At 42.1% G+C, this 23,268-nt stretch overlaps 1 protein-coding gene and 1 long non-coding RNA gene across 3 annotated transcripts in view; both read left to right on the forward strand.

The window, feature by feature from the left end:
- CRHR1 (corticotropin releasing hormone receptor 1) overlaps nucleotides 1–23,268 on the forward strand; it is a 180,449-nt gene that overhangs the window by 115,261 nt on the left and 41,920 nt on the right. For both annotated transcript variants that reach the window (XM_083146957.1, XM_083146956.1), the window contains exon 4: nucleotides 12,190–12,309. In XM_083146957.1, the coding sequence (XP_083003083.1) occupies nucleotides 12,190–12,309 (120 nt within the window). The remainder of the gene's footprint in view (nucleotides 1–12,189; nucleotides 12,310–23,268) is intronic.
- On the forward strand, nucleotides 5,080–5,883 carry LOC146007044 (uncharacterized). Its single transcript, XR_014444218.1, has 3 exons — nucleotides 5,080–5,159; nucleotides 5,265–5,346; nucleotides 5,778–5,883. It is a non-coding gene; the product is annotated as an uncharacterized LOC146007044 (long non-coding RNA).

Consider the following 23,268-nt stretch of genomic DNA (forward strand, 5'->3'; position numbering starts at 1 on the left):
GCCACATTAATCACTTCGACCTTTTCATAGACCTAAACAAGTTCATCAGGAACCTTACCGTGCAAAGGCACTTTCTAAAAAATCCGACCTCACAGTTGAAAGAAACAGAGCCTAAACCTATCGTGACTCCAGCATCACGCTTTTATCCGGTCGAATCGAGAGGAAGCCATCTTGAAATCTTTTTTGAAGCTGTCAGAGAAGATTTCAGAACAATTAACCCCAAAAAACATTCAATAAAAAACCTCAACCTACAGGAAAACAGAGCAATGAAGATTTAAAAAAAAGACGAAAACACCATCATAAAAATTTCAGATAAGGGGGGAGCAGTGGTGTTACAAGAGAAAGATAATTATTTAAAGGAAGCAATGAAAATCCTGGATGACGAAACTACCTATAGGAAACTTCCATTAAATCCTACAATGGAATTCCAAGCTGAATTCGAGATCCTTTTGAAATCGGGCTTACAAAACAATGCCATCTGCAAAGAGGAATATGATTACATTAATGTTAAACACCCTACTTTGGCTAATTTTTATCATATCCCGAAAGTCCATAAGGACCAAGCAGAACCCCCAGGACGCCCCATTATAGCGGGCATCAATTCGTTAACATCTAATCTTTCTCATTACCTCGACCTCAAATTACAGCCTTACGTCTCGCAGAATATTTCACATTTGAAAGATAGCTCTTCAGTCCTGAAACTATTAAAATAAAAAATCTGGTCCGCCAATTACTGCTGGCTAACAATAGATGTGCAGGGTCTTTACTCGTCTATTCCTCATGACAAGGGTCTACAATCGGTGGAAAACATTCTGCGTAATGATCCTGGGAAAACTGAATCAGAAATTTTGGTACTTATGTAATATCTGGACTCCCGTTTTTCTTATGAGACCGCGTCCCCTCGCGGGGCTCGCTGCGCTCACCACGCTTCGGGTGCGGTGGCTCGCTGCGCTCGCCACACTATATAAAATCAACTCCATGCGTAGTTGGATAGTAGGGGTATGAAAAAATGGGGTGCATTTAACATGGGAGTCCAGATAATACATAAGTACCGAAATTTTATTCCTGATCGACAGTATCAAATTTATTTTAAACCACAATTTCTTTGAGTTCAACGGTGACCATTTCCTCCAAGAACAGGGGACGGCCATGGGGACAAAATTTGCCCCGACATACGCCAACCTCCACAATAGCCTACAAACGCTATATTGACGACCTTCTCCTCATATGGCAGGGAGACGAAACTAGCATTGTAGAATTCATGTCCTATATCCATACTAACGATTTTAACCTGAAATTCACCTACAAGACTAACCCCACAAGAATCGATTACCTCGACTTAGAACTAGAAGGAAAACCTGGGGAAGAAATTCTTACACGTACCCACTTTAAGACTGTGGATGCGAACAGTTTCATCCCGGCCACCAGCTGTCACTTTCCGGCTTGGAAAAATGGTATACCATACGCCCAATTCTTACGGCTAAGAAGAAACTGCAGTGATGGAAGCGATTTCTGGCGTCAATCACAATTATTGTTTGACCGATTCATCGAAAGAGGCTACAAATTAAAATTTGTGGAATAAGCAAGAATGAAAGCCTTTTCCCAAGAAAGAGAAGACCTGTTAACAGAATCTACCAGACCCAAAAAGGAGTTTAAATGTAGACCATTCGTAACACAGTTCAACTGTGAAAACTATCAAATTAAAAGAATCTTAGAGAAACACTGGACTACACTGTTGCGTGACCCCATACTAGGACAACACCTTCCCTCCAAACCAAATCTAGTCTATCAGGGCTAAGAACTTGAAATCCATCCTGGCACCAAGCAGATTAAAACCAACGATTCCAGATCCTTCGAAAGGCAATCACTTCCTAAGTAAGAAACCGGGCGCTTCACCTTGCAACAGATGCATCTGTTGCCCTTTCTTGGAAAAACCCCAATTCCATCATACTTTCAAGAATGGCAAGGAATATAAAATTGCAGAAGCCGTCACCTGTAACTCAGACCATATAGTGTATAAAATCTTTTGCAGCTGTAATCTGGTCTATGTGGGCAAGACCATAAAACAAGCCAAGTTACGCATAGAAGAACATCTGCGTAACATTAAAAACAAAGTGAAGGTCCACAGCTTACCCAAACATTATTTGGAAAAACACAACTCTGTCGTGACCAAAGAGAACTTCAGTTTCACCATCATTGAGCGGGTGCCAGTTAATCCAAGAGGAGGTAACAGAGACCAAGAGCTAATAAAGAAAGAGAGCTTTTGGATATATACCCTGGATTCACTCAGCCCCAAGGGGCTCAACGAAGGAATTGATATAGTGGCATTTCTGTAATCTTAACCACTCTATAGAATCCTTTTTTCATACCTCTTTTTTATTTGGGTTTACACACTAAGGGCACTCCTCTTTTCTGCCCATACACATAAGAAAGTTTTAACGTGTTGTATATACATTGCCCACATGATTTGGTAAAAAAGTGCCAGTGATTGGTATGACTTCGATGTAAATGTGACAGTGATTGGTTGATCAAAAAAATGAGGTATTTTCTTGCATAAAATAATAGAGACTTTACATTTTTTTATATTACCTTAACCCCTTCACGACATTGCCTTTTAAGGTAATTTTTTTTTTTTTTTCCTCCTTGTGTTCAAATAAGCGTAACTTTTTTAATTTTCCGGCTATATAGACACATGAGGGCTTTTTTTTTGCGGGACAAGTTGTACTTTCTAATGGTACCATTTACTATACCGTATAATATTCTGGGGAATCAGGAAATAATTCAATGTGGGGTAAAAAAAAAAAAAAACGCAATTCCACAATTTTGCGCTGGTTACGGTTTTTTTGGAGTTCATAGTTCGTTTAAAATGATGGGTTATCTTTATTCTATGGGTCGTTACGATTCCGGTGATACCAAACTTATATAGTTTTCGTTACATTTTACCACTAAAAAAAAAATAGAAAATGTTACGGTTTTTCGAATTTGCGTCGCGTCGCCATGTTCTGCGGCTTATAACTTTTTTATTTTTCCACCTACGGACCTGGGTGAGGGCTCATTTTTTGCGGGCTGAAGTGTACTTTTTAATTAATACCATTATGGGATATGGGCGACTTTCTGATCTCTTTTAGCTATTTTTTTTTGGGTAGGCGATGCGACCAAAAAGCGTAGTTTTGGCGTTGGGGATTATTTTCCGTTTACGCCTTTAACCCTGCGGGATAACTAATGTTATATTTTAATAGATCGGACTTTTAGGAACGCGGCGATACCAAATATGTTTATTTTTTTTATTATTTATTTATTTTTATTTGGGAAATGGGGAAAGGGGGGTGATTTGAACTTTTAATATTTTATTATTTTTTTTTTATTTTTAAACTTTATTTTTTTTTTTTTTTTACTTTTACTACAAGGCCCCCTAGTGTACTTGACCACTAGGGGGCGCGATCGCCTGTACTAGGTTCAGCCATAGAGCTCTATGGCTGAACGTAGTGATTTTTTTCACTTCCTATTACATCCTGCCTGAGGCAGGATGTAATAGGTATGAATACACGGACAGCACAGGGGTCTACATTAGACCCCTGGCTACCATGGCAACCGATCGGCACCCTCCGATCGCGCTGCGGGGGGCCCCGATCGGCGCCGGAGGGGGGCGCCCCCCCTCCGATCAGCTATTTAAGCACTGCGGGCGCTTTGCCCGCGGTGCTTAAAGGGTTAAACGGCCGCGATCGGCGAACTCGCCGCTCGTGGCCGTGAGAGCAGGGACATGGCTGTAATATACAGCCATTACCTGCTCTCTATCAAGCCAGCTCACTCCGTGAGCTGGCTTGATTCACCCCCAACCGACATATGACGTATATATACGTCATATGTCGTGAAGGGGTTAAGAGAACGCTATATACTGGATTTAAGAGACACCCGGAGTCTGGATTGATATACCTCAGTTTTCAAACCAAGACCTATAATTGGGGGATTAAAGTTCAAATCCTAATCTCAAGAATGAATCCCATTTTAGATACATCTTAACCCCAAGGGAGCGTACCGCACCCCATGTCATAGTCTGAAATAGTTTAATCACCTGAATTAACTCCCAGCGAGTCTATCTCACATATAACCACCTAGAATTGTATGAGCCTTTAGGGACGACTGTATATATGCACTCAGATTATTATATATGGAGAATTGCGTTAAAATTGATCCCGCACTTTATTCAGCATTATTTTAGTTAACAGATAAAATAATATTAGCATTATAAATATTATTGCTATAGGGGACACTATTATCCAAAGGGAACCCACCGCATCCCCTAAATATAGGTTAATCACTTCAACATATAGCGACTTTTATAATTACTTCAAATAATGGGACTGTACTGATGGACGTTTATACGTGTGTACATATATTGATTCAGATGGATAAAAGCATAAGAATTATTTCGTCCTCAATGAGCATAATAAAATTATGGCTTAAATAATTGGAAAATATATATAAAAGGCTAATTCCCCTTTAAATAAACCAGGGAGTCCAGCGTCCCACTATATATACTTAGAGACGCACAGGGTTAAAGTATCCCCCACAGGGAACAATTTCCGTCCACTATCACTTTAAGGCGAAAAACTCTATATGTAAGGAGGACACTATCGCTTTAAGGCGAAAAACTCTATATGTAAGGAGGACACCTTTTAGTGGAACACCCTAGCCCTATTTCCGCCAGAATACAAGTAAGGGCACAAATTAATAGAGACACACATAACGTCATTTCCGGGGATAGGCTAAATATAGCCTTCCCAAATTAAGCCAAAAGGGCTCATTTAGGCAATTTAAAAAAAAAAAAAAAACTGAATAGTATTCTCAGGCAGGAAGTGATGGCACACAGGTTTCCATTCAGCTTTTGGATTCCAAAGAGTGCACATCCGGTAGTCCAGACTTATGTAAGTACTATTCTCTATTTTTTGTGTCTCAAAATCACTGTCACATCAAAATTATTCTGATTGTATTGAAAGCCACCCATTCTGGCTTATTTTATAGATAAGCCTATACTATTGGAGGAAACTTGGACTACGGTCACATTTGCTTTTTGGGGTGGACACCAACCACCATGTACTGAGTCTAAAAAACTGTCCGTTCATTGTTACCAGCCCAAAAAAAGCTTTTTGGCTGTTTTTGTAAGTAGAAAAAAGTTTATCCTCTCTCTTTATGAGTTTTTTACTGTAAAAGTGTATATGGCAATCGAAAATGATTACCCTATCTGTATATTGTTTTCCCTCCAGACATTTGGTTTTTATGCTATACCGTACATGAATTATTGATGCCGATTTGAAAGTGTGTATAAAACTAATGTTTTGTACGAAGGTATATATATATATATATGTATTTTTTATATATTCGTTGGTCCTATGTCCGTGGAGCACCAGTTCACTATATGTTATTCACGGTGATCACAAGTCTTTTCACAATAGACACTATTTTCAGTTTTTAAAGTGTAAAAGCGGTTAACTTTAAATTAACCCAACCGTCACTAAATCATTTAAAATTGTTTTATAAATTGAATGTCCAACTATGGTATGTTCACTACCTCTTGTATGAATACACGTTTAAATAGAAATTTCACAAATTCACGATTTTTCTTCTTTCAGAAGCTTATATAATATTAATCATGGCTCATCAATCCCCACTATAGTCCTCTCGTTCTATCCTCCTCTCCTCTTTTCATATTTTCATCAGCTTAAATGTCAAATTTCAGTTATGTTATGGACTTATGACTGTGTATATTAAATTTACAGTGTCATTTGGATTGTCAAACCCTGCTTGTAAGCCCCTGATGAAGTCAACTATCTGACGAAATGCGTTGGGCCTTTGTTTTCATCACAGATATAACCTGAATCAGAGATATTGACAAATACATGCTGTGAAAAAAGTCTATATGTATTTTATGCTGCCTATTGTAGGCATTGTGTCATTAAATTTTATCATATTTTTAACAATTGTGGATTAAATCTTGGTAGCGCACTCTGTACCACAATCTACTTCATCTCTAAACCAATTTGAGTCCTGTCTAACAGGGGGCCTTCAGAGGTGCCGCAACCATATAGGTGTGCACGGTTGGGGTCCCTTTTTCTCTTTATATATATATATATATATATATATATATATATATATATATATGTGCTCCCAAGATACCGCACACATCGGATTTCTTATAGCTTCAAATAATCTAGTCAGATGCCATGTCTATCAGCTGATAGACATGGCATCTGACTAGATTATTTGAAGCTATAAGAAATCTGATGTGTGCGGTATCTTGGGAGCACACATATATATATATATATATATATATATATATATATACATACATATACACACCAGGGACCCTGCCGCCCCCAAGCTGGGACCATAGCTGTCCTACAGCCTGATCGCCGAGGTGGCCCCTTGTGGCTACACACACAGGACCCTTTAATCCACATTAATACTTATAAGACACATCTCACCTGCCACCTCCAGGGCCCTGCAAAAGGTTACAGTTGCTGCGCACTCATGCACATTACCCTAAATTTGAACTGCCTTAAAAAGGTAATCTGTTTACACCTCTATTAGCCCTGGGTGTATTATTTGCTCCATGATCCACTGAATAGTATGTTACTCTTTCTCACACTGACCCTACTCACCTACATTCCCACTATGCCTATGCATAAGAAAGCAGGCTCTCAAGCCCTTGTTTCCTATTTTAAGCCTTCTCGGACTGCTTAACCACAAATTCATATTCTGCAGACACAGCAGCCCTCTCCACTAAGGCTGACATTGCAGCTATCCTTGCTGAGATAAAAAGCTTTCATCAGGCCATACATGATGAAGTGCACAACGCTCTCTCCGGTATGCAGTCTGAGGTCTCTACTCTTGCAACCTGAGTAGACGCTCTAGAGAGGAAGCAGGAGGAACAAATAAGCTTCCAACAAATATCTGAACAGGATAATACCCAACTGAATTGTGTTTTTCTCCTATTGCCCGATAAGCAAGATGATCTTAACAATAGAGGACGCAGGAATAATCTTAAAATCCGTAATATCTCAGAATCTGTCGAGGCTAACCATCTGGAGGATTACCTCCTGTGCGTTTTTGCTCACTTGCCCAGTCTGATGATATGTTTAAACTGGCTAGGACTCATAGATCTCTTAAACCCTGCTCGCAGCCTAGCGATGCTCCAAGAGACATGATCTTCCGCTTCCACTATTTTAAGACAAAAGATCAGGTCTATTTTCAAGCTCGGCACTCCTCGGATATCTCTTTTGATGGGTCACGACTACTTATTTTTCAAGATCTATCTCCCCTTACTCTGGCCAAACAACGTGAATGGAAAGACATTACTTAAACACTCCGTGACCATAAGATCCTCTATCGATGGGGTTTTATCATCAGCCTGCAGGTGAGGTCAGATGGCAATATCCTTTCAGCATGTTCTACAGATGAGACTCTCCACCTGCTCAATCAACTACATATGCCGATTCCTCAACCTTGTATACAGTTTGATCTACCCACTACTCAAACTGCTCCCTTCCCCCAAAGAGCCTCCAGGAAGGAATGGCCCCTGCCCCACTTCATATACAATGTCCTGAGCTCTCCCTGGGCTCCGTATGTCTTTATCAATCCACTTAATGTGAATCAGGACTTGTTCCTATTATGGTGAACAGGGGTAATAGTACACTAGTTCATGTTTTTTGTTACAGTATATTTTAATATCCTGAGGTTAAATAGTATAGGTTATGTTGGGCGATTATGGTGTCAACAACCAGAGGTCTATTTAGAGTCTAAATGCTGGTCTGCACTACCACTATTAATAATTAATGAGGCTGTTATATTATAATAATATTATATTATATAAGATTTTTCGTACATTATTCCCTTTTATACAAGCTTCTGGGATGTCTCTTACATTACTATTTGACACACTCAGCAGCCCATTTTAAATTTTGTATATTTTTACAAAGTAAGGGTATTTATATATGTTTGTATATGTATGACTTGTATATGGTATTAAGGTCTGTTATATTGTTTATAGCCAGAGGTGACCCTTGGTTTTTGGGGCTGGCGTGTACTACTAAGGCCTGTCATACTGTCTATGGTCAGAAGTTGCCTCTGGTTTTATGGACCGATGTGCACTATTTTCACAGATGTTTGTTAGTATTGTTGGGTTTTCAATTCTTTGGCCTCCTTGAACATATTGCCCTCCGGAAGTGTTTCTCAATCACTACATATGTCACTCTCAGATACTTATGGTAGTTTTTTACAAATGTCATATATTGTTTTGTAATAATTGCTCACAGATATGTTTTGAATTGTTGAGCTTTTGGTCACTTTACCTTTTTAGTCAACGTACTTAAAATGTATTTTATTTTTTATTTTTTTATTTTTCCATTCAGTCACCCCCTTTCTTCCGTTTACAGCTCCCCATGTCATTCACTACTCACTGATATTGGACTACTTTGGTCAATTACAGTATGATTATGTCCTATCTACACTTAACATAGACCAGGCTACATCCACAGCTTTGCTCTTCCCTGTCTCATTCCATAACTTCATTATTTTGCTCACGGCTGCCAGGTCGCACACTCCCATATGCATAGTATGACCGCCCTCAGACACCCCCGGCCAATAGGCCATTTGTTTCTTCCTGTGGTTCCAACAAAGTGTGTGGGACCCCTCCCAGCTCACACTTTTCCATCTTTTCTGTCCCTTTTTTCTATTTCTTCTCTTTTTTCTCATGAGGCCAAAGTACAGGTTTTTCCCATATGGTTTATTTATACCTTGTTTTATTACATCATTCATTTTCTGCACAGTGCCCACACTAACCTTATATGGCTACTAAAAACTTCTGACTTTTAATGTTAAAGGTCTGAATTATCCCCACCGCCGATCAACCCTTTTCCACACCTTACGCTTTCTCAAAGCTGACATTATTTTTATATAGGAGACACACTTTGCAGGACTCAAACTTAAATTTGTAACTTATGGAGTGCCTGGTTTTAATTGAATGCCTCTTCCCCTCATAGATCCATACCATCTGGTTATTCAGACCTTTTGATTTAACTCATTTGCCTATTTTTACTTTAAATGTAACCGTTTTCCCCACACTTTTTAAAAAAGATTTCAAGTTTTCACACCCATGCTCGGCCTCTTTTCTCCTATCTTTTCTCTCTTTTTTACATTTTCCTTCTTTCTATGTTGATCAATTTATATATCTTTATTTCTTTTGTCACTTGATTATTTGATTAGGTACCCTACATTTCACTTAGGTCCTCAGCACCCCCAATTCTGATGTGAGTGCTTGGGACCTATGTTGGTCTGGGTTCCCAGCCTTCACATAGATCCATTTTTTTATTTTTATTTTTTTTTACTTTACAGCTTGACTCTTTCTATCTGTTTTGGTTTATAAATATTAGGCGGGTATGTTTCTCAGCAATATTTTTTATATTGATATACTGTACAGTACAGTATTAACATTGTTTATACTTGTTTGACCTTTACTACTATATCCCGATATGTATGCTAGTGGGTTTTTTTTTACATGTGAAAATCATAAATAAAGAAATACATTTAAAAGAATTGTAACTTTAGCATTTGCTACTAACAATGTAATATAACCGCTGCCATTAACTCCTGACACCTATTTTCTCCTACTTGCAACAGATTTTTTCATGCTGCATTATGGATGTATTTTTGTTTAAATTGAATGCATGTTCTGAATTTTTAATTGTTTGCCAGTAATAATAGCTATAGTTAAAAGTGAGTGCTTTTATATTTTAAAGTCACCCTTGCCCCCCTTAAGAGGTATAGAGGGTATTGTGGAAATGAAACTTATTTATAGAGATAAAATCATGTCTGACTGGGATTACCTATATTTTTGGTACAGGTAGGCAATAGTCATTTTTTTTTTTCTTACACCACTATGGAAAATTTAGATTTGTTGTGATGAATAGATTTATAAATTTGCCAAATTACACTACTTTCATTTCAGTGCTAATCCCAGGAAACTTTGCTGATGGATGAAGATGTACCAGTCACAAAATCATTGTGTGTAGTCCACCTACTGTCCCACTTCTAGGAGTGTAATGCATTGCCTGCATACTTCTGCACTGTAAAAGGCTCAGCATGTAATCACTTTGACTTCACCTACTATATTGCATTGGCCTATTTTACATATTTGTAACAAGAAAGCACTAATTGTGTTACTACTCTACCTCCTTTTCTGCAGGCCCTGTTTACAGATAATTTGGTACTGTGTATATAAGGCCACTTTAAGAACTTTTCCCAGGGTTACTTTAAGGGGTCAATGCAGAGTTACACACAAGTCCGTTATCTGTATGGATCTTGTTATTGCTAACTCTGCACGTGATCTGGAAGGAGTATATTATACCAAAGTGGACTTGATATAACTCTTGCAGCAGACAAATATCCAAATATAATAGCCTGCAATTAGCAGGAGCAGGTGCCATTCTGATAATATAGTAATTGTTGTTGTTTCTTTGCAGATTTTATTTTAATAGGAAAAACACAGGATGGCTTAGCAGGGCAAAACTAAAAGTTTTGTCACCTGGGGCAAGGCAGTATTTTAGCATCATGATACCTTATGCGCAGGCAGATAGTAAAAAATAAACTTTATTGTGCCAGGGGATCCCATTCCCTCTGCGCTCTGCTGATTAGGCCAGTGACAAAGGCATGGAGCCCAGTCACCATCACCAGACCAGGTATCAGGACTATCAGCTAAAGATACCACCACCGCCCACTTACTCTGGTCCTGAAACTTTCCCCCACCTATGCATGCTGATACCCCTTTCAGACAGAAAAATCCCAAAAACCCAGGTATTTCACAGATACAAAAACCCGGGTACAACTAGGCAGCAAGGGGCTGACCCCCTTTCACACAGGAGCAAAAACCCGGGTATTTCCCGTGTCGACCCCTTTCACACAGAAGCCAGATTTTTCCTGCAAAACTCTGTGTGTCATAAGAATAGGACAGTTTTAAAGGCACAAAGAGATGAGGTCATCAAAAGTGGGTGGTGACTGCTCACTGCATTGCATTAACCAGGGCATAACACAAGGATATGTTGTAAACAAGTTTTATTGTTTTTATATACTGGAAGGTACATGTTACCTCACATGGCTGTCAGTATATTTGCAATGTTTGAGTACACTGTGGCATCTTTGACTGTCCCAGTCATCTGTTTGCTGATATCCTCCTCCCCTCTCACTGCCAGCAGCTCTCACCTCTTGCTTCTACCAGTGGGCCATGCTATCCTTTTTTCAGCTCCCTAATGACCTCAGAGGCCTGCTCCATTGCCATGCCCTCCCAGCCAATAAGAGAAGCCTATCCTCACAACCAATCAGCCAGCACCCCACCAGGAGAGCCAATCAGTGCCTAACAATGTGTAATAATCCCAAAAACCCGGGTCGTTTCCTTTCAGACAGCCAGCGACCGGGTTTTTGGAATACAGACCCGGGAAAAACCCAGGTAAATACCTGGGTCGAAGTCCCAGAACTTTAGACCCGTGTTGACCCTTTCAGACAGAAGAAAAACCCGGGTCGACACGGCAAGAGCAGGGAAATTCCCGGGTCTTTTTTTCTGTCTGAAAGGGGTATGACTCATCTGTTGCTAAATGTGCAAAACAGACCTGTCTGTGTACAATGCCAAAGCATAAACACAATTGAAAGCCACAGTAATGCTTAGATTTCTAGAGATGCATTTTATTGCCAGTCTAGTCTTGACTACTTCTGAATGTTGGATGTAATTCCCCTTTGTTTATAACTCTTTTTTTTTCCTACTATTTATTGAAGGGACCTGAAAATACAATAAAATTATATTGGAACCGTGTTTCGTGATCGTGTCATGTTGAGGGCTATAGCAGCAATATATTTCCCACCGCACTAACTATCATGTGCTTAGATGTAACAGCCCCCAAGTGTCACTGAAAACTCAAACTGTTATTAACTTTGTTACATGTACCTGATATTTTGGGACTAATATCTTTGAAACAGAAGCCTAACTGACAGCTGTTCCAGTATCTAAATATTATGACTCTCCCGTGCCAATATCAACAGCAGTCATATATCAGTTGCAGAGATGTATATGTTGTTTTTTATGGGTTTTTATATTATTAGTTTTATGCATTTTCAGTGGTTGTAACTACTATGTGTTCTTTACAGGTCTTGCCTGCAATGTATCCACTGATATGATCGGGACATGTTGGCCTCGCACAGCGGCTGGCCAACTGGTGGCCAGAGCTTGCCCAGAGTACTTCCATGGTGTACAGTACAATACAACAGGTAAAACATGACTTTGGCCATTATGGGACATACAATTACTTTCTTACCCGAATGCTCAGATCTATAACTTAGAAGGGCACAGACAAAATGGAGAATGGTCAGGTTTATTTATGATGTATGTAGAAGTCAAGATATTAAATATCATATATGGAAGTTAACATTTTTGTGTATTTTTGGGCAATTCCAGGCCTGATGGATCTTGGCCATGAATTGGCTGTTTTAGGGATGGGATCTAGACCATGCAATTGTACAGAACTGTTTTGCCTTATGAATGTATCATGCTACTGTGGTGGGAGTATAGCAATACTTCAGAGCTATACTAAGGGCTTGTGTATGGGTAAAGGTAAACTGTTTCTTTTTGATCTCTTACACCTAACATGTGCCAGGCGAAAGTGTCAATACTAGTGATGGCAGGTGTAAAACACTCACGTGGCTTCCTGTCTGAAGTTATATGGATCCTAGCATAGGCTGTTTACACAGGGGTAGATGTATGAAGCAGTAATAAGGGAGTTTTATATAACTGAGTGCCAAGTGAATTGTTAATATAGGTGTGAAAATTGCCAAGCAAACTATTGTATTCATCATAATGACCTGTAATGTTTACCTTATATAGGAAATATAATCTTTTTTATTTTTTATTTGAATTTATATAACAAATGTGTGCAACGCTGGCTTTTTTAGTGGACATTTTGAACAGAGATGTTGGCACTCAAAGGGTTAAATTTACATTTTCATTGAATTTGATATAATAAAGAAAACAGTAAACAAATCAAACTTTTTGAGGGGATGAGGGCACAAAACATACAGTAGAAAGGGAATAGGAGGGAGGGGTATGGCAATAATACAATACAGGATCAATATACACACAAGGTATATCGGGTGCAAGAAAGGCAGATAAATTAAAATACATTTATATAGTCAATAAATAAATACATAGATAATCACAGTTCCAATTAAGCAATTGTGCTGCTCCCAGAAGAAATAAATTCTACCAAATCAAATTAAAACAAATCAAAGAGAGCGCACTGTGTTGATCTTTCAAATTTAATATATAAAAAATTGAATACACATGTAACCATACACAAAATAATGATTATAAAACAATTGATATTCACCATTGCATAAATAATCCATCAATTTTATTGGCGTTTAACCATAGGGTTGAATATCGCAAACTCCTTTAAGATGGATAGCCTTTTAATAATATAGTTATTAGACCAGTGCAGATGCCTCCAGCAAAAACTTTTAAGCAACTTCAGTTATAAATTAAAGTTCCTGTGCCTTTAAGCACTTCATAAGTTTCCAAGTGGCATAGAAAAGTTCCACTATACAATAGTTACCATAGCCCGCATATATAGGTGGGGTGATGTCAGCGAGGAAAGATGAAGTATTTGAATGGGGGATATCTTCGTCCGCTACAACCGGTGGGGCTCTGTTGGACTTGGAGCCTCCATCGGGAGCAGAATGTCAATCTCCTGTCTCTTGCCGTCCTCTCTATGCCAGGGAAGGACGTCACATTCACCGGCCTGATGTGAATCGCTGTGGAGATCTCCTCAGGTCATTCCCAGCATGCGGCCAATAGGAGCGGGGGTCCAAGGACCAGGTCACAGACAAATTGAAGAAGATGCTGGCTTTAGGGGCTGTATAGGCAATGCTGGTCGCTGTATTCCACTTGTTTGATGCGTTTCTCAGTCCACAATAGCTGACAGTTTCCTCAGAAGCTTCTGAGAAAACCATCAGCTATTGTGGATGGAGAAACGCTTAAGGGGCATTATTTGTAATCATCCATCATTAGTGTACTCTGTCCCTTGCATATTTACGTGTACAGTATCAGTATGATTCAGGTGATGCAGGAGGTTAGCCGGTGTCTAAATGTATACAAAGTAATGCAATATTTGGTTATGGGGCAATAACTTTTTCCAAGATAGTAGAGTTAAAATACTCACTTCCATAAATCAATTAACAGAGAACAGAATATATGAAAAATTGATCCAACACCACCACAGTTGCGGGGCTTATTTTGTGTAATAAGCAGGAGTCATATATAGCCTATGTCAGGGGTGGGGAACCTTTTTTGTGCCAAGGGCTGTTAGTATGGGGAACAAAATCATTCAGGGGGCCATATGTAAAAATGTATCTTTTAAATTGTCCTGCTTCAGCCGTCCCACGCTCCGGTGGCTGCCGCCGAATAGGACTGACAGTCTCCGGCTGCTGTTGATTAAGAGGAATCTCGAGAGAACTCCCAACCTCTCGCGAGAATTCCCCTGTTCTTTACTCCCGGCAAAGCCATCGGGTGGGTGGGCAGGCCATTCAGACCGGCTACGGGGGCCGCATACGGTCCAAGGGCCTGAGGTTCCCCACCCCTGGCCTATGTATACGTTTTAAATGTATAAAACGTAGCATATACATATACAATTTTGAAGCACATCTGAAATATGGATTGCCACTACTCCTCCTAGAGGATTAAGTCTATTTCAGTTTTCCGCTTAACTTGAGAATTTTTTGTGAACTGTTGAGGTGTAATTAGGAATGTATACCACTTAGATATTGCACCTTTACTATTTGTCTTTAGAAGTAGTTCCCAAATTGCTCTAGGTAATGGCTCCAGGGTGTGAGGGGGTAGGGAGACACTCTGCAGTCAGTGTCTTACTTGTAGGTATTTGTAGAAATCTTTCCAGGATATAGAATATTTTTTGGGATTTGGAAGAAGGATGGTAATGTGCCTGATTCTGAAACATCATTCAGCGTAATAATGTTATTAGATATCCACAAGTTGAGAGACAAATCTGGGATCAAATGTGCTAATCCAATCAATGATAATTCTAAAGAACTGTAGGTTGCAAAACTTCCATTTGTGACATCAAAATATACCATGTCTTACGTACCGCTTGTACCACTGCAGATGTATGAGTTAAATGGTTCCCTTCTGAGGGAGGCCGCCATAATAAGTTTATTGTTTGGAGCTGCCTCCGACGGGTCGGTATTATTCATATTCTGTTGTAGTTATATGTTTCCCCTGGATCAATGCTCCGGGTTTTGCTGATCCACCTTGCCTGGGTTTGATGCAAACCCAGGCACACAGGTTATATATTGTTTCTTATTAACATCTTCATGCATTGTTGCATGTATGCCATTAGCCAGGACATACTGTGTTCACATCCTGTTGTGTTTCTGTAGCTACAAGTGTGAGTGTGAGGAATTACTTATTTGCATAACATCTTCTTGCATTGTTGCATTCCTGGGAGTTCAGTAGAGGATTGCTCCCATATTCATCCACTCAACTCCCTTGTGTTTCTGACCACTTATTATAATATGTACCACGGTCTGTTTGTTTGTTTCCATGGGTTTTAGTCAGTTAGCCTTTATTCCTTCTCTCAGTCTCGGTTGATGCATTGTCCTACATAAGACCTGGGGGCATCGGGGTTGGATTGGGCCAAACTGTGGTGCGTGGTCAGTCTCCTACCATATTTGCACACAGGGACTCCTTAGAGGCCTTACATCTATAAGAGGAAATTGGGCTACAAGACCCCTTTCCACTATAACTCAAGGTCTGGGTTTATCAGTTATCAGCCAAGCTCCTAAAGGATAGAGGCCATTTGTTATGCCTGGAGATCTGGGTAGGCCAAGCCTCCATAAGATTTTGGTTGAACCATTGTTCTAAGTGCCAGCCTCAGTTGTTTACCTTTCCACACATACAGTATGATACAAATAACATAAAATTTTGCAAGCAGGGATTCTGGTAACAAAATGGGTAATGTCCTAAACAAATATAGCAATTTCAGGAGCAAAACCATTTTTAGGGCAGCTATTCAGCCCATCCAAGATACATTGTTGCATCATCCATTCTTGTGTCAATTTTGAAATTTAGTTAACAAGGGGAGGTAGTTACAATAATGCATGTCTTGGGCCTTTGCTGGGATATGTATACCAAGGACTTTAATGCTGTTGCCCTGCCATGCATTTAAATATTTAGATTTCTATTGCTCTAGTAAGGCAGAGGTAAAAATAAATTGGCAGTGCTTCTGTTTTGAAGCAGTTTAACTTATAAAATCCGAATCAGAATGCTTTATTGGCCAGGTATACTCGCATATACTAGGAATTTGATTTGGATTTCTGTGCAGCAGCCAGTTAGGTAACAGTTAGACAGTGATAGTATAGATGTACATAACACATACAGGTATATGCTAGATGTACCCTGGGGATTATAGATGCAGGGAACATATACCCGCTGAGCTGCACAGCGCCTAGGCAGCCATCAGCGCCACCACTGGTCGCCGCAACAGCCAGGTTGGCTTTAACCTATAAAAGAAGATGGATGAATAGTCCTGTAGGACTTTGTGTAGATCCAGTCAAGAAGTGCATGGAATCATGAGGGCCAGCAATACATCATCTCCAAAAAGATATATTTTATGCGAGTGACCAAACAGGGAGGGGCCCATTATTGAAGGTGCGGCTCTGATGGTTTCGGACAATAGCTCGATTGCCAATGCAAACACCAGAGGGAATAGGGGGCATCCCTGGTATGTGCCGTTAGAAATAATAAAGGTATTTCATTAATAAAGACTAGCTGACGGGTTTGAGTATAGAGCAGTATAGTCAATACTGCTTGTATATATCCCCAATGCAATCTGACATTCTAGGTTGGTTTTGACTTCTAAATGATTGCCGGTTTACAAAATCATCCTATATTCCACACCTCTGGCAAACACTAGTTGCTTATTTCTGTATTTTATTGAACCAAAGAACCTAAAGCTGACATGAAATGTGTTTTTTTTATATCAGTGACCATTGATAGAGCCTGGCACTTTTCTATATGATAGTGCAGAACAATACATTACTGTGAGTTGCCTGTGAGGATGCAGCTCACATTTGCTCTTTAAGGTGCCTGCAGCTAATGTAATGATACCATGGATTGGGCAAGTGCAATCCACTGCACACCGACACATCAGGCTTCAGATAGGTGAGCACTTGGGGAACATGACAAATCACACAGCCATCAGAATGAGCCAAGATTGCTGCAGGCATCAAAGAACGTGCCGGTGACTAACAGTAATAAAGATAAATAACGCTATAGAGAAATCAAAGGCTCAGTCATGCAGGACTGTAGTGTCACTGATAATAAGATTCATATGTATAATTCCTTGTTCTAGAGACCGATACAGAAACACGGCATGTTACCTATAGTGAGAAAGCATTTGGGCATTGTACATACTTAGCAAATTTCACTTATCAATTATGGGTTTTATTTGTATATTATGTTTTTAAATTATTTAAATTATTATTATATTAAACTCTTATATGTCAGTGATTTAAGGTTTGATACGTATCAGAAACTGATAAGCACTGCATGTTAATGGGCGTTAGAGGACGAATAAACTGTAAATGTCATTTTTCAAATACAAAACATTAAAGAGACACCGGGGACTATTTACAATCTGGGTAAGATACAGGGACACAGCATTTTTCTTGGCAATAATGAGCCTATTTTTCTGGCAAGCATATAGACAAGTTCCCGGTGTTGCCACTATTATATGCTTAGCAGGCTTTGTGCTATCATATGCAGGTTTAGGTTTGTTTATAGCAGTGTCAGCAATTGTGAAAACATTACAAGTTCTACATTTTTTCTCTCTTTTAGACACGTCTTAATTGCAATTTTTCTTTTTCTTCTCTTATAATAATGCCTTTTGGAGCTTCATTTGTGTTCTAAGTAACTCTCAGATTTGCTTTCCTGTATTCGGTGGGGTCTGGATGGAGGAAAGTGATTGGACGGCTGCCAGTTGCGGAAAGTTCAGAATGTGAAAAAAAGCTATTTGTATTGCTGTTCCAATAAGTCAGTGTAGACACCTGCTACGTTGTAATGGTTGTGCCCTCTGAAACTCATTACAGTGACCTCTCTCTGACCAACAATCAGACACATTGCATATTAGCCAGAATTCTAAAAGGAGTTTGCTGATTTGCCTAGCTCAACCAATCAGAAGAAGAGAAAATGTGTTCTTCAATGGCTGCTGCTCTATTGATGTACAAAGCCAAGATTGTACTCCAAGAGCTGCAAAAGAAACCAAGCTAGCACCCTAAGGAGTAATAGACAGCTCTCAAACATTCATAAATTGTCCTAAAATCCTGGAAACTATGTTGTGTTCTATGCTATGACATTTAATATAATATTCTGTACTAATGTACTAATGGTGATATAAAAACCTTGTCAAGTGACAGAATGTATCTTAGTAGTCATTTTATTGAGTTAAAGCCTGTAGCGCACAACAAAAATGGTCATGGTCACGTGTTATGAGGGGGCGTGGTCACACAAAAATACCCATTGATGGGGGGTTGTGCAGACCCGCTGATGGGGGGGGGTTGCGGAAGATCCGCTGATCCAGGGGGGGTGGTATGCCCGCAGAACCGCTGCTCCCGGGGGGGATGCAGGAAGACCTGCACACGCGGAGGTGGGGAGGGGGGTTACGGGCAGACCCGCTGATCCAGGGGGGGTGGTATGTGCACAGACCCGCTGCTCCGGGCGGGCATACCCACTAATGCGGCGGGTGTAGGGTTGCCACCTAACCCTCTAAAACTAGAGACATATTAATTACACAGGTTCTGTGCAGTGTTCCCTCTAAGCTGTGCGCGTGTGCCCACGCACACAACTCGCCGAGTCCGAGCACAGAAATTACAACTGAGCGCACAAAGGTTAAAATCTTGTTTAGTGTGCCACGAGTTTAATAAGGTTGACAATCACTGCTATAGCCTATATGTGTGGTGTGTGAAGTCTGTACACATTCAAATTGCTTTATTAACTCAAAAGAACTCGAAACCTAGGCCTGTATACGTTATGTGACGCACAAAAATGTACATTTCCTTCCAAAGTTGCACAGCCAATATCTTTTGCCGCACACAGCCTTTGTAAAATTAGAGGGAACATTGGTTCTGTGGCCGGCTCACTTCAAGACTCAATTTCAACAGTTTTTTTTTTAAACAGCCATCAGACTTCATTCCAACTGTATTTTTTTAATCAGCCACAGAACCTGGGTAATTAATATGTCTCCAGTTTTAAAGGGATGAGGTGGCAACCCTAGGCGGGTGGGTTACTATGGGGATGGTGGGGCGCGGGCAGACCCGCTGATGCAGCGGTGGGTTGCTATGGGGGTGGGAGGGCGTGCTCGCAGACCCGCTGCCCTGGGGGAGGGAAGGGGGCGGGCAGCGTTGTTGGCAGACTTGTGGCTCCAGTGGGGGGGGTGCAGGAAGACGGGGAGGGTGTCCTAAGGCAAAAACTATGTGTGTATAATGCTGTGAATCACTCTTGTAACCCCACCCAGCGTTATACACACAGGGGATGAGTGACAGATCTGGCTAAATATATAAAAGATTAGGTATATTTGAACAAGTTATTGCCTACATTTTTGGGCGGCAGGTGGGATGGATGCAATCTTTGTCTGGGGGTTCCATGGCATATTTTTGCACTTGAATCCATCACTCACTATTTCCGACACTTCAGTATGGGAGCTTCACTAGGACAGACAGCTGTACATTAATTTTAAGCATTAAGGGCGCCCCTCATATATACATTGTGCACTAAAAAAAAAACACATATGCAATGTTGCAGAAAAGTCATACCTCCATTCACTATACAGTATATGTCACACTGTACTTGCACACAACGTATGGCTTTTTAAAAAGGAAAATAGGTGATGATGCCCATAGCAACCAATCAAATAATTTCTCTTATGCATCCTAGAAAATGTTAGGAAGAATCTAATTGTATGCTATGGGCTACCCCACTGTTTCTTGTTTAAAAAAGGCAGGTCAAGGACATACTGATATGGGTCCTAGGGTTGACAAGAGGAAGGTCGACATGAAATACTGCCCGTTGGCACATGTCGGCTCAAAAAAAGTGAAAAATCCCATGTCGACCTTTTGACTGTCGACCTAGCTCATGTCAACCCAATGCACGTGTCAACCCAGGGCCGTCTTAACACTGGCGGAGGCCCCCGGGTAAAACATTAGCACGGCCCTCCCCCACATACCTACAGTATGTGCAGCAGCATCCGGGCAGCGGCGGCTGGGAGCTTGTAGCACTATTTGCCTGGTGGGAAGCGTTACTGATTTTGAAAAGACTGTCTGGACGCTGATTGGCTGAGAGAATTCAGCCAATCAGAATCCAGCCAGTCTTTTCAAAATCAGCAGCGCTTCCCGGTGCTGTCAAATAGCGCTAAAAGTTTGAAGATTCCAGTCGCTGCTGCCCGAACCCCGCAGTAGGGTCTGTACAGCGGTGGCTGGGAGCTTGTACCACTATTTGCCTGGTGGCGAGGTGGGAAGCGTTGCTGATTTTGTAAAGACTGGCCGGATGCTGAATGGCTGCCCCGCCACCCCGGCAAATAGCACTACAAGCTTCCAGTTGCTGCTGCCAGGATCCCCGCTGCCCTTCACCCGCAGCAGCAGCAGCTCCCTGGGGAAGTGCCCTCTTCCCTATTGAGGTGGGCCCCTAGAATCTTTGAACAACTGGGCAATTGCCCATTAAGCCCAAAGGGAAAGACAGCACTGCCCTGCACAGAAACAACATTACTCATCCAAATCTAACTCTCTGTGCACATGTTACATTGTTACATCTGCCATACTTGCAGTGCACATGGTTTTGTCCATCTGCAAACCAAATGTGCTTTGCAAACCAATCAGAATCATTCCCTTACTTACAGAACAACAAAATGGCTGCACCATGTAGAATAGCATTACAGTGCTACAGCTCATGTTTATTATAGTCTGACTGCTGCTGTGGCAGTGCAGTATCCAAATAACAAAAGATGAAATAAGACTGAATACATTATTTCTGTACTTATGCACATTACCAGAGATAAGAAAGTAGCCCAAGGAAAAAGAAAATAGGACGTTGACCAGCTGGGTCCAAAGATGCTCATTCAGCAGTAAACAGATAACCCTGCAACAGTGCGTTGTTTAAATTTTCTTTCATTAAATTTGGATTTAAAATTCTAACTAGAATATGTATAAAAATGGACTGTAAGGCGCCTATTGAATTATTCTGATTTTACACTAAGTTAACGTTATATTACCCTAGAAATAAATCACACAGAAATATCATATCACTAAAAATGAAGACATACTGTAAGTTTAAAGGTCATGAATATTTATTAACTGGTATGACTCTGTTTGTAAAGGGATTGCAAGGAAAGTGCCTGAAGAACAGCTCCGGCCAATCGGTGTTAACAATGGTGGCGACTAAAATGTCCCAACTTATAACATGGCAGCAATGAACGCCCAATCTAGTTATAGGTATAAACCGGGCTGTGACTATCTTTTTTTATCTCACCACCCCTTCTATGGCATGTGAGGACACTTCCAAGGAAATGCCCAACGTCCCCCTGCGGAGGCAGGAGTCATCACTTATGCCTCAACATGACTGCTGGTCGAAAGCGCCTTCCTGCCACTGCCAGGTTCTAAAAATACCCCTCCTGGGTAAATACTGCAGAACCGCAGCCTGCCAACAACCCACACAATGACAACCTATGCAAATCTAACTAAACTTAACCTAAACAAGAAAACAGCCATACCAGCATCTGACAAATGGACCCCATCATCTCTTATATATTCAGCCAGATCTGTCACTCATCCCCTGTGTGTATAACGTTCCCGCCCAGCGTTCTACACAAACCCGCCCCCCCCCTAGGGAAAAGACACCAATCCCCTGTGTGTATAACGTTCCCACCCCGCGTTCTAGACAAGCCCGCCCCCCCTAGGGAAAGGACCAGTGTGATACACACCACCACCCCCTTGACATCACCTCCCCCCGCCCAGCCATGGCTACAGTACACACCCACCATCCACCATTACTCCACTGCCACCAGGTGACCACACACACACTAACCCCCCCCCGCGAACTCCTTCCCGCAATTCGTGGGCGCCCCCCTGACCCGCGATTCACAGCACACCCCACCCCCGCACCCCCCCTCCCGTGATTCACGGCACCCCCCCTGCAACCCCCCTCCCGCGATTTGCTGACCCCCACAACCCCCCTCCCGCAATTCGCGGACCCCCGCGAGCCCCCCTTCCCACAATTCACGCCCCCCCCTCCTTTGATTCACGGCACCCCCACGCCCCCCCCTCATGATTCACGGCACCCCCTCCCGCGTTTCACGTACCCCCGTGACCCCCCCGCAACCCCCATCCCGCGATTCGTGGACCGCCGCGCCCCCCTCCCGGGATTCCCGGCAACACCCGCACACACACCCCGCGCGATTCACGGCACGCCCCTTCCAGAGACTCGCAGACCCCCGTGACCCCCCCATTCCCGCGATTTCCCCGCGCGCGCGATTCGCGGACCCCTGCAAACCCCCCCTCCAGCGATCTGCGCCCCCCCCTCCCTCGATTCACGGACCCCCACAACCGCCCCTCCCACAATTCGTGGACTCCCAAGACCCCCCCTTCCCGCGATTCAGCCCCCCCTCCCTTGATTCACGGAACCCCACCCGCAACCCCCATCCAGCGATTTGCAGACCCCCCTCCCGCGATTCCCGGCAACCCCCGCACACACCCCGCACGATTCACAGCACCCCCCTCCCGAGATTCGCAGTCCCCCGCGACCCCCCATTCCTGATATTTCCCCCCCCCACGTGCGATTCATGGTGCCCCCCTCCCGCGATTCCCAACCCCCCCTCTTCAGCGATCCACGCCCTCCCGCTCCCTTGATTCATGGACCCTCACACCCCCCCTCCCGCAATTCGCGGACCCCCCCTTCTTGCGATTCGCACCCCCGCAATTCACGGCACCCCTGCGCCCTACCTCCCTCCGTCAATTCACGGATCCCCGCGACCCCCCCCTCCAGCGATTGGCGCCCCCCCTCCCGCGATTCACGGACCCCCACAACCCCTTCCTCCCTCAATTTGCGGACCCCCGCAACTGCCCCTGCGCCCCCCTCCCTTGATTCACGGCACCTCAAAAAGCCCCCCACCCCCC

Source organism: Crinia signifera, chromosome 6 (assembly GCF_055691185.1).
Source record: "Crinia signifera chromosome 6, ASM5569118v1, whole genome shotgun sequence".
Classification (NCBI taxonomy): domain Eukaryota; kingdom Metazoa; phylum Chordata; class Amphibia; order Anura; family Myobatrachidae; genus Crinia; species Crinia signifera.